The sequence below is a fragment of the Colossoma macropomum genome, unplaced genomic scaffold (assembly GCF_904425465.1).
Source record: "Colossoma macropomum unplaced genomic scaffold, Colossoma_macropomum, whole genome shotgun sequence".
Taxonomy (NCBI): Eukaryota; Metazoa; Chordata; class Actinopteri; order Characiformes; family Serrasalmidae; genus Colossoma; species Colossoma macropomum.
In genome coordinates, this window is record NW_023494792.1 from 48,994,388 (window position 1) to 49,007,513 (window position 13,126).

Genomic DNA, 13,126 nt, shown 5'->3' on the forward strand with positions numbered 1-13,126 from the left:
AACCCACTGTGCAGTCGGAAATAACTGGTGTATAATAAGGAATATACTATAGTGTTTTCTAGATTGAAGTGCAATACATGAGGTATCATTCATATTGCACTATTCATGGTATTGATTAATAAACAATAATAAAAAAGTAGACAAGTTTCAAACAGTTCTGCACCATTTTAACAGCTAAAACACATGGTTTGTGTAAGCTTTTTTCCATCAGTAATACAAATTAGGTAGACAGCGTTACTTATGAAGCCAAGCTTTTATCCCTTCCACTGTGTAACGCTAAGCTGTTTTCTAGCTAGTTAGCACTGCCGTAAATAATACAGATTTTTTTCTTAAAATCCAACAAATGTAAGTTACTTTTTTTTCTATATCCTCTTCTCCATTCAGCAGTGTCTTTTTTTTAAACGGTCTTTTTTCATCCTTTTGGTTAGCGTTATTAGCGTTAGCTATTAGCTGGCATTTTGACGTTCTGTCAAACTGTTCACTGAGAGAGGTTGTTAGCTAAGCTAGATAGCAGCTCTGGCTAGCTAACTTCTCTAACTTCGTTTCTAAAAGGGTTTGGTCACTATAAGCAACACATTTAGGTTAATGCTGTGTACCATAAGCCTTTAATGCATTTCCATTAGTGTTTTCAAGCTTCAGTAATGCGGAAAAGTTAATATCTCTTGGTTTTAGAAGCACGGACAGAGTTTAGAGATGCAGAGAAGCGTTGCTAACGGTTTCTTCAGTTAGCAGTACCATGTAGTTTCAGTTGTTTTATGATTGTTGTTCGGTTATACCGGGATAGTTAGTGTGCTGAATGAAATGATTCAGTGGTACCAACATGTAGGTGTGCAAAGTGCTGTGTGTCCCGCTTCTCTTTCGCTGAATGGCCGTGTAAAGACTAAACCTCCAGAATCCGGAATCCTCCAGAAAAAGGATCCTGAGTAGACCTTTCTGACAGGAAAACGGTTTTCTTTGATATGATATTAGTATCATTAACACATACTTCACATATAGGTTTACAAACTGGCTAAATATATGTTACTGTTCAAAGCCTAACTGAATATTGTGAATATAAGTGTGGATAGTAGATGCCGTTGCGTCCTTTAACTGCAGAGGCGACGCGCTTCAGTCAGTGGACTGACTGTGTGTGTGTGTGTGTGTGTGTAGTCAGTCCTGCTCCCTGTGCCCTACTTTTCTACGGAGGGATGCTGCACTGAGAAGAGAAGGCAGATCCGAGCAGGAGTCACCCAGCATGCGGACTCTAGCTGCCTCCTTCGTGCCTCGTTTCCGTCGTTCAGCCGCACTGCCGTTTCCAGCCTCCGGCCGCCTCGCTGGAGCTCAGGGTCGGCGTGCGTGAGCAGGGTTCACCGCGGTTTCGCCGCTTCAGACACGTCTCTCCCCCCACCTTCGTCTGCCTGTCAGCGGGGTGAGAGAGGAGAGGAGGGGAAGGGGGTCCACCGCCGTCCGGAGCCGGAGCATGGACCCCCTGACCGAGCCGCAGGACGAGAGGAGCCCGCCGGGCTGGAGCCTCGGAGCTGCGGGCGGGGAGGCGAGCGAGCAGCGCCGCGGCGGGAGGGCCGAAGCCAGGCGGCCAGGGGACAGCCCGAGCGCCGCGGAGGACGGAGAGGAGCCGCTGGAGGAGAAACTCAGAGGGCTGGCGTTCAGGAAGCAGACATCGTACAGGTGAGTGGAGCTAAAAATGCCTGTCCAGACTTATTCAGATTCAGACTACAGGGTCAAGCCTGGCACCGGAGGGACCACTACGGGGCTCGGTATAGCCGGTCTGTGTTGTTTTCAGATGACCAGATCGTTCTAGGCTGGATGAGCAGGCTTTGTTGAGGGGAGCAGAGAAGACGGAGCTACAGAAATGGAGAACAGTTCAAACTATAAGCTCGTAAAGCTCAAAGGGACCTCCATGGCAGCCTGTCTGTTTTTAAATGACCAGCAGGCTTTGTTGAGTGGAGCAGTGGAAACGGACCCAAAGGAGCAGACTCATTCAAATTCAGATTACAGGGTCGTGGTATCACCGGGGACCACCGTTCGCTGTGTGAGATGCACAAAATGAGGCGGAATGCAGGCTACGGGCTGAATCTGTTTGTTTTGATGGGCAGGGGGTGCTTTGCATGTCCAGACTTTGGCTTTCTGCTTAATGTCCTGTCCAGCACGAGTGTAAACACGGGCGCGTGCACGTGAAAAACATGGAGCAGTGTACGGGTCTTAACAAAAAAGGCAAAATGTCGTGTCAAGCATGTTAGGCTCCGGACACAGTAACACAGGGTCTTTCAGAGTAACCGCTGTTGTCGTGCGCTGAATGTGTGTGTGTGTGTGTGTGTGTTTGTTTGCGGGGGGCGGGTGGGGGGTTGGTGTACGGGTTAGCCTCGATATTGATTTCATCCAGTCTGTGTGCGGATTTTCTTTTGAACGTCAGCCCACTTCTGTGGCTGGGCAGCTTTCATGGGTTTGATTGGTGTAGATTCAGTCTGGCATTAGGAGACAGCAGAACATTTGTTTTGGAACGACCCTTGGTGGTTGGTGTGGTGTATTGTATGTCTTTGAGTGTCCAAGTCTCTCTGTATTATTATTAGTCTACATATCTGGGCGAGATGGGCTGTCATCTGTTACAGAACACCCTCACGTGTGCCTACCATGACATTGCTTTTCAGCCAGAGCGATATATTTGATAGATAATGAGCATTTCATACACAGTATAATGTCCATAAAATGGTGTTGTCCCTGTTGGCAAACCGGCTTGTTTGTGATCTACTCCTGGTATCCAGACCCTGACAGGTAACTGCAGTGTACGTCATTTATTGGGTATTTTGCGGTAGTTGTGAAAGAACAGTTCTAAATACATAAAAAAAAACAAATAGTAATCATTCTGAGTGTGCATCATGTCTTTTTAATATTTACAGTCCTGTTTAAGATTCCCTTTCGGGTAATTTTAAGATGCACAACATTAATATTTAAGACATTTAGTTTAAAAACATTGTTTCTTAAGATTAGATTATATTAGATAGATTAGCAGCACTCAGGAAGTATGGGTTTAATAACTTTGTTAAGACAAACTTAAATCTCATCTGATACTAAGGGTGTAGCGATTTGAGTATATATCGAAAAATCTAATTTGAAACAGCGAATCAAAATTTAAAACACATCCTTGATACGCCCCTTTGTCTCTTCCAAGTATCTCTCGTTTATCATCTTTTGTGGAAAGCACTACCACTGATCAAAACTAGGCACCTGGGTGCATTCCATCAGAGCAAAGTGTGTGAGGGGCTGATGTTACAATAAAATTACTTTTTTTTCCTCATGAGTTTTGTCATAACCATTATACGGTATGCCACAAATAAGTGCATGTGAACAGCGTAAACCATGCGACTGTTATTCCATTTAGCTGGGTGGCGTCTGGGGTGTTTCAGTCACGTTTCAAATGAAAATAATACCACTGTCTGGACTGTTGCATCTGAAGTAGTCCACCTTGCTTGCGAGGCAGAAGTTGGCTGCTTTTTTGAATTTCCCATTCCACTTCAGATGGTGCAGCAGTTACATTCAGGAACCTGTACTGATGCCAGAATGTAACTGCTGCTCCATTTAAGGTGGAACAGAACATTTGAGCAAAAAGCCACCATATAACAAGCCAATGTCTTCAGATGGGAAACAACAACATTTAGCACCACTTTTGCCAGGCTTATATTAGAAAGCAGTATTGACATACTGCCCACTAATACATTACATGCCTATCTGATACCGTGATAGTGAATTTTATCAATATTGCCCAGCACTAGCTCTGACACATTAAAGGTCATTCCAGCACAGTGAAAAGATTTCCAATCTGTCAATAAGTGCACAGTGTCATAGTGTAACGAAACATTGTTAAAGTGGTTTGAATATGTTTGTGCACTTTGACCAACCCTTTTCTCTGTTGTAGAGAGTGTACTGCAGGAATGGACCAAAGGGTGCATGTGTGTTGGTGTAAATGATGGGATCTAGTGATTCTAGTCTGTTGGAAAGATTGAAAAGCTTAGACCATATTGACAAGCATATATCCACCTACACACACGTACACGTTCACTACCCTCTCCGATGCTTGCAGGTATTACCCTACAAGCTTGTGCTGGTTGTTTTGGCAGTCTCTTCACAAGCCCAACCTGAACAGGTTAAAAAAAATGCATTGAATTTACTTGATTTAGATGTGTACATCGTTTTCATGTATTACATGAATGCAGTTTTACCATTCAGTTTACTTCTTTTTGGCAGTAATTGTGTTGATGTAATCTATTTGTTCATATGGTAGTGATGTGCGGCTTTGAATCAAGTAGATTCAGTGCATCACTTTTCTCAGTGAGCCTTCTGGCTTATCCCCAAATTCAGTCTGAGTGACTATTAGTTGTGTCCGTCTGCAGTGTAATATTCATGATGAGACTCAACCACTTTCAGTCCTTCAGGATTAAATGCTGTTACAATCAGTGACTCGGCTTACTAGGCCTTCTCATCAGAATGAACTAGGTCGCCTGCAGAAAGTAAGTGCGAAGAGGAGCTTTGGCACGTTTAATCGAGCCTGTCTGTCTGCATCCAGCAGTAAAAGCTGTCTACCACAAGAGCAGAATACTAACAGTGGTTTTGAGGTGTGAGGCTGTGGTATGAGTCAGGCGCCCTCACACACCAAGCAACTCTCTCCAGGGACAAACAGTGTTCACAGAATCGGAATCGTTGTATTCGCCAAGTACAGGAGCCACTTTTTTTGGTAATTTTATTTTTATTTAACCTTTAATTTAACCAGGCAAGTCATTAAGAACAGATTCTTATTTACAATGGCGACATTAGGCCTAAGGTATTCCTTGTATACAAGGACTGTCTTGGCTCAGGTGTCAACTAGGAATGTGCACGGGTACTCAAGTACTTGGTTTAAGGGGAATATCATTGATTTTTATTTATTTATTTATTTTTGCCTAATTCTGTCATTGCGATGTAAACAAAGTCATTCTGAGTGGTTTGATGTAAAATGGTTTGTTGTAGAGATAGTTACAGATGAAGATTTTTTTACAGTGGTGGTGATAGGACCCTAGGGTCACCACCTCTATAGCACGAAGTAGCCATTTTATTTACTATCCAGAACCACCAGTCAACCTACATGTGTCTTCTGAGTTTTCATGTGTAATGCTATTGATGGTAAATTAGTGGAATATCTGAAAAAATGGGTTTTCTTTGGGCACTATTTTGCCTCAGGATGCCCCATGTTTTTTCCCTCCACGATGAAAGGGCTGAGCTTAAGGGCCTAAAAAGGTATTGTAAAACAATGTCCCAGCCATCAGGCAGCATATTCATAACCATTTTGTGAGGGATATCCATTCATAACTTTATGAGTGGGAGCTTTTAGAGACATTAATCTCTTTAAGTGTTTGGTTCCTGTCACCACCATTGTGAACAATACTGACTCAGAATTTTTCTGTAGAATGGACAATTTCACATCAAACCACTTTCAGTGATTTTGTTTACATCTTAATAATTAAATTTAGAGAAATGTAAAAAATGGTGTTCCTCTTTAACTGTTCAAGGTCCCAGTGTTTGAATCCTGAAATCCCTGTCCAGGTACTCAGCATGTATGTTACACCTATGTGTTACACTGTGCCACTCTGAAATGTGTGCCTTAATGTGAGCGCATTACCAAAGACGTGGCTGAGAGGCAGATATAGTGCAGCTTTATTGCTAACCACAAATGGTTTGAAACATGTTTAAGTCTCATTCACTGAAGACTCACAGGCGGGCGCTGTCTGGCTGTTGCTATCATATTCTTGACACAACAGGAGAAATAGGAAGTGGCCAGGCTCCTTTTAGACTGCCTCTGGTTTTATGCCATATCTGAAAAGGCAGTCTCCATTTCATCAGCATGAAAACTACAGATTCTCCTTGCCTTTTTGGAAAATAAAACATGTTCTCAAACGTATGCCTCTGCTTGCTGTGAAATTTTTATGCTACTATTTTTTAGCCTCTTAAAACCAGCGCTGTTGCCTAAACGAGAAAGACTCCAGTTCCAGTCTTTAATCCAGGTCTAGCCGTTACTTTTAGCCAATGTAGCTTGTATTTCGGGCTCTTTTTTTCTTTCCCTGTGGTTAACTGGGTATCTGTTCATTAACTGTCTGTGGATACTTCAATATCAAAATTAGTTGGATTATTCATCCCCATTGTCAATGTAAATTTCTACAACAAATGGAGAGTAAAATAAAATACATATTACCAATATAATCATAAGTGATATGTACAGTTCCTTTTTACATATTGAAGTTGAACTGTACATGTACAGCTCTGCCCACAAGTGTGTTCTTTCGCAGTGGGACAAACTTTACAGAATGTCAGTAAAAATATTGTTCAGGTTAATCAATTTAGGTTGAACTTTAGAGCCACTGTTGAGTTTGAGTTGCCAGTTTAAAATGCTGCACTACTGAGGTGGACTGTGTAATCCGCTAATCAAAATTAGACAAGTTGGAAATGACAACAAAATTAACCAATGTTAGCTTGATTACACACAAAAAAGCCAAACAGTATTTATTCTAACAGTGTGACTCTTCACATGAACACAAAATAAATATAATGTATAATTAGTAATGCATTAAGGGTTGTGTGCTGTAATAAGAACTGCAGGTTTAGTAATTTTTGTTAAAGACCTGTAAAACTGGGCTGGCCAGTGGGATTTTTCGGTGGATAGCTTGGTTGGTGGAGCATGGTTAGCTCAATTGGAAGGCCGGCCTGGAATACACAATGGGTATGTTATGTACATTGGATTGTGTGCTTTAAAGTGCGGGACTCGTCTCCCAAAGAACAGGCATCCTTTTTTGTCTATTTTTAGAGAAGCCTTGCTCAGTGCCCTCCTCCCCCTCTGTTTAACAACTGTTAAAGGACAAGAGCAGTCATCACCCACCACCCCCCACCTCCCAGCCCCCTGTTTTTGACCAGATCAGCCCCTGTGCTCTTCCTGCAGGGTCACGACTGAAGTAAATTGATCAAAGCCATCTTGTACTCTCCATTTCCAATTCAGATAAGATGCCAGATGAGCCTTTGGAATTGAACTGTAGCAAAAAAAAAACAAAACAACCAAACACTAACAAACAGAGATGGAGCAGAAAAAAGAATACACTGGCAGGGCTTTAGCCGTGCTACATCTCAGATTATGGTGCAGGATTCTTTTTAGTAAATGCGGACTAAAAATGGAGCAGAGGAAGCTTTGAACTTCCTCAGAGACACAGAGACGTTCCTCTTTCGCCACAGTCTTCAAAGAAGGTGTTTAACTTAGGTTTTACGGTTCTCCGAGTTGTGGTCTGAGTATAAAGAGGCCCTTGTGGATGGCTGCATTCTCAGTTGACGAAGGAGGATGTGTACACTGTCCAGACCCAGAAACCCAGAGCAAATGAGGAGACAAGGTGGCATAAAAAAGCCTCATGCATTATTAAGAAGCCGACTGCAGTGTCGATAGTAGGTTTTCACATCGCTGGCATGTTTTCTCTCTCGTCTGCCAAGGTGATGAGGAGTTAAACATGCATGGAGCATTCACTGTGTTTAGTTGTGCAGTGCTTACACTGGGGAAAAGTCTTGTTGTGGAGCTAGCCTACTCACAGGCTGAGAACTTGTTGCCATCTAATCTAAACCCCTGTAGATTGTGGAACTACTGATTTCACACCATTAATAAATTATGCAAAAAATTTTACACTCTCTGTTTTCACTTTTGATCACGGTATGAAGGGAAGTGTTGCATTTAAAAGACAAGTACATTAATGTTTGAATTTTTAAATGTGCACAGTGCGTTAGAATGTTCAGAGAAGTTCTGAAGGTAACTCAAGGTGAAATGTTGTTTGTCTAAAGTTAGTTGTAGTGTCACTAACCCGTACTGGAAGCTTATGCCCAACCACTTAGCATCTTGCAAAGTGCATGCCTAAATCATTGCACACTTGCCTCAAATTGTGTCAAGTTGTTAAGTAATCTCAAATAGACCTGCTTGTGTCGAACTTCAAGTCTTCAAGTCTTCCACTGTTTTTAGCTATGCAGCATAGTTTTGGTCCATTTTAATTATTGCAGTATGTCAGTCGGTGCCAGGAACCAGGCTTATTATTTAGCTATTCATCGTGCAACTAATTCCAATAACTACTTAAATAAAACAAAAATTAATATGTAGATTAGGAAAGTGAAGAACTGACATGTTGACCCTTAAACATGCCTTTACACGTTGTTCTAAGAGCAACTGAACCTACAAATGTAGTATTGTATCATGTCACAAAGCCTTCTGGATGTGTACACTGTAAATGTCAAGTCTTCATATCAAGTCAAGATGTAAAACTACAGACCCAGACATGTGCACAGATAGACCCCAGGGATGGCTTGAGCCCCTGGCCCTTTGCCCTCAGACTGTGCCCTTTTGGTTGCCTTGTAAAATAATAGTTTTTAATGTGGCCTTTCTTCAAGATCCGTTTTGCAAGGCTTGCCCTGGGAATAGAGCTTATAGGTTGGCTTGGGTTACATGAACTTTGTCACTCTTGTGCGCCCCCACTGGTGCAGTACTGACGGTCTGCAGAGATTTCTTTACATTAACTCTGGCCCGCATCACCACAGCACTAGAAGTTGATAATCTCTTTAAAAAAGCATTACATTCCATAATATGTTTGAACAACCAAACAAACGGCAGAAAGGGTACTAATAACTTGCTAAACCAAGTTTTTATTGTTATTATATGTTGTGAAAAATAGGAATTTATACTATTATACTCTTACATAATAATAACTTCATTTAATATGTCATTGTATAGCTTTAAATAGCTTTGTGTGTAACATTGCGAACTTGTACTATGGGGATTGGGGTTCAAATCCCTGCTCAGATAATAAAGCTGGTATTTGTGGCTGCATTATGAAAAACTCAGCACTACATTTGTAACATGATTACGCTGCCTCTCTTCATAGCTAGATTTGGTTAGATTAACTGTGTTTTGATGAAAAGCTGCTGGTTTAACAGTATTTTTGTTGAAGTTTAACATCAATGTGATATGTTGTATCAAAAATAGAACTGGAGCATCTATCAAACGGTGGCCAATGGGGTGTCTGTCAAACGGTGCATTGCATCATGCCGCATCACACTCACGCAAATGGCTGCTGTAGACAGCTTTGTTGATTAAAATGGGAGCATTTTGGTTTTGTTGTTGTCGCTCGCTTCTGTTGCTTACCGTTAGGGCAGGGAGGTTTAAGGGATTTACTTGCAGGCTTATTATTCAGTAACTACTATGAATTATTTCATATCTACTGTGAAACTAATATGGAAGTTATTTAAGGTGAGAAAAGTGGGACCACATATAGGCCTTTAGAGTTTAAGGCGTTAACAACATGGCGTTGAGTCTATGCTGATTCAAGCGTGCATTTGGCTCAATGCTAACTGGTGCACATAAGCTTCTAGTTCTCATTAGCTACGTAGGCCTACTGCAAAACTAAAGCAGACACCAGACATGTCTTGGCTGACTACATTTGGGGTAGATAGAGTTTTTTCACCAAATTATTGCTTGAAGTAATACATAAGGCTAAGAGCATTCTCCCTGTTAAACTGTGCACAATAGATAGAGCCTCTCTTCAGCTGTCATATGTTCAATGTGTTTCAGCGCTTGGGTTCACATGATGTGCTTTTTAGCGATACACTTTATTAGACCTCTATTGTCTCGTTGCCTTTGATCCAGAAGCTTCTGTGATGACGTCACCATGTGGAAGGCAGGGAGACGATTTTGCCGGCCCGACAGTGACTCCCCCTGCACACTGCAGAGCAGGAGAACAGCTTTAGCAGTTCATTACCAGTGTTGTATCTGATCTGTTCAGGTTTAATGAGGCCCCCAGTGCATTTTATCATTTCCAAAAGCAGAGCCAGCGCCGGTCCTGTTTGGCTCTGGCTTTCTGCTGTTTGGCCACAGTGGCCCGAGTGCTTTGTGAAGAGTGTGTGGAGCGCCTTCCTGTGGGCGTGCTGCCCAGTCCGAGGCTACTCCACACAGGGGGGAACGGTGTCACTTCGATTTGTTTGTCAGTTGTGTTTTGTGAATGTTTGCTGCCCAAGGCTCTGAGATTTTTATTTTTATTTTGGCAACCAGTAAGTGTGAATAGCTGACATTAACTACGTTTTGTGTGTGTGTGTGCGTACAGTAAGTGAGATAACAAGGAGGAGGTGTTGATCGTGTGCTAGTTCCACACATACATGCTCTTATCTCACTATCACACACAGCTTCATCCAAAACATTGTAAGCGTGACCCATTCTTTTTCCAAGTAGTCTTCTCCATGACTAGCTTCAGTGGTCGGTTTCAGAGGCTGTTGAGCATTGGTTTCCAGCAGAGTTTCATTATTTTCTGCGCAAACACACCTGATTATGTTCATCAGTTAATTACCAGATTCGGCACAAGTGTACAGTGCTGGGCAAAGGTCAGATACCACCCTTCATTTACTGAATTTCCAGTGAAAACTGTAATTTAATAATTTCACTTTTTGTGACCCTTGCTTTCAGTTTTTCAAAGAAATATACAGGGATATTTTCCGCACCTCCAAAGTTCCGTCTTAGAACTTGGTTGCTGTTGTTCTGAGAACATCAGTAGCTTCTTTGCTTGCTGTGCAGATTCTTTTTTCTTTCATTTCTTTTTCTCTGCCTCTTGACAGCTACACATCCTTTCAGACACATAGCATTGAATTGTCTTCTTACAGTGAAAGAATGGACAGAAACATCTGTGGATTTTTTCAGAGCTGAATTGAGAGTGGAGCTTGATTTTCTCCTCTCTCTCAAAGATGAAAGCTTTCAGTACTTTTTATCTGATAGTGATGGTTTCGATGGTCTGCTAGGTCTTGCACGGTTGTCAGGAGTCTCATTTTCTTTGTATCTTTTTAGAATCTTTTTTATCTCCAGTTTGAGAAACTTCTGTGTTTTGTTTTCATTTATTTACATTTGACCTTTATCTTCCTTATGCAGATGGATTATATTTAGAAATATCACTTGAAAAATAATATTTTTCAGTGTTGTATATGTGCAGGGAAATGACGACAAATTGTACTACCATGACACTCCAGGATCAGGACTGGACACTCCTGCTTTAGAGCTTCTGATTACTTGTCTGTGTTTCTGTGAAGGTTTGTGTGCACTTTTTTGCAATTTGAATATCCACACAAGTGTACAGTGCTGGACAAAAGTCAGATACCACCCTTCATTTGTTGAATTTCCAGTGAAAACTGTCATTTAATACAAGTTATTCATTCTCTGTATGAGGAAATAAGCAGAAAACATATTTAACAGAAAATTACACAGAAGCATTAACAGTGAAATGTGACTATAGATCTATACAGTGACAAAGATAATTTTTGTTTTAAACATTGCCATATTTTTGCTTGGTCTCTAAACATTAACAGCAGGATCAGCTGCTTGTGTGCTGACATTCACTTCGGTTCCACACCTGAAATTAAAAATTTGCTAGATCTTACAAGATCATTTATTTCCCTTTTTAATGCTAGCCTACTTGCCTTATTTACATATCTGATTAACTGCACAAATACCAAAATGGTTATCCATATATTTGACACACATCCCTTGCAGTTAGTTACAAGTTTTTATGTGTTATGTGTGAGTGAAAAAATTGGAAACTGTGCTGAACTTCAAGACCAGAGCTGGACGCCCCAGCTTTAGTGTTTCTGATGTGCGTGTGTATTTGTGTGGATGTATGTGCGAGGCAGATGAACGAGGTGTTTCTTTTGATGTTGCTGTATGGAGCTGTGTTCATTTACTGCATGCTGAGGGGAGGAAGAGCCAGTACAGTGCCTCCTAACGCTATGCACAAAGGCTTTTACGTAAATGGGCATAATCTCTCCTGAAGATGGCTGTGTGTGGAGAGTGGTGCAGCTTAGCGCTGATAAAGCCACGAAGCTCCGGCTGCCTCTGCCCTTTCTCCTCAGAGCCAGGGCTTTGTGGCGCACTCTGATGAGACGCATTAAAGGATTGGGCTTTTTGGGTCCTTCCTTATTAGGCATATGAGTCTAAGAGGCTTTACCAGCTCCCCTCCTCAGCAGAGCAGCTGGATCTGCACCACTCGGGGGAGAAGAGGGTAACAGCTACTGATGGAGCAGCCATGGGGGAACATTCAAAGGAGGAACAACCAGTGGGGGGAACAGCCAGTGAGGAGAACAGCAACTAAGGGGTGACTCAGTGGGGCGAACATCCACTAGGAGGGCAAGCATGGGGGAGAACAGCCAGTGGGGGAATAGCTACTTGGGGGAACAGCAGAAAAACATTCACATGGGGGAACAACCACTGGGGGAACATTCAAGGGAGGAACAATCACTGAGTGGAAACAGCCAATGGGGGAACAGCCATTGTGGGGAAGAGCTACTGGGGGGGGCAGTCAATGGGCGGAACCCTCTGAGGAGCATTCACAGAGGGAACAGCCAGTGGGGGAACAGCGTCTAATGCAACATCAGGTGATGGAGAACAGTCACTGGGCGAACAGCCAGTGGGGAACAACAGCTAGGAGAACAGTTGCTAGTGCAATAGCCACCGAGAGAACAGACACTAGGGGATCAGTCACTGAGGTAAACAGCCACTTGGGGAGCCAACCACTGCTATCCTCCAGACTTAGGATGCTATATTCTAGCTGTCCATTGTTTCCCAGGTCCCTATATTGCTCTGTTCCTCTCTGTGTTCTCTTCCCATGCCCCCTCATCGCTCTCTCTCTCCCCCTCTCTCTCTCTTTATCTCTCTTGCTCTCTCTTTTTCTCTATGTATGTCCTCATCTTTCGCTCTCTGAAGCTCTCTCTATCTGTCCCCCATCAATTTCTCTCTGCGTCTTTCTGTATCTCTCCCCATCTTTTTCTCTGCCTGTATCCTTTTCTTTCTCTGTCCCTCTCTCTGTGTCTCTCTCGCTCTCACTCTGTTTGCCTGGGCAAATCCCCTTTGGCTCCATTGCAGAGACTCAATCCTGCACCTGGCGCTCTGGCAGAGGAGCACCTGCAGACAGCAACCCTGCTGGAGGTGCAAGTGACTCCATCTCTCTCACTCTCTCTGTCTCTCTCTCTCTCTCTCTCTCCCTCCATGCCTCCATCTCTCCTCTGCCTGCACTGGGACTTTATCACTCCCTCTCTGCATGTGCTGCTCATCTAG

The 13,126-nt window shown here is 42.6% G+C and overlaps 1 protein-coding gene across 1 annotated transcript in view; it reads left to right on the forward strand.

Annotated features, from left to right (window-relative positions):
• The first annotated feature begins 1,459 nt into the window (after window positions 1–1,459).
• Window positions 1,460–13,126, forward strand: part of dgki (diacylglycerol kinase, iota) — a 93,812-nt gene continuing 82,145 nt past the window's right edge. Inside the window, exon 1 of the mRNA XM_036577440.1 lies at window positions 1,460–1,665. Coding sequence (XP_036433333.1) covers window positions 1,460–1,665 — 206 coding nt within the window. The remainder of the gene's footprint in view (window positions 1,666–13,126) is intronic.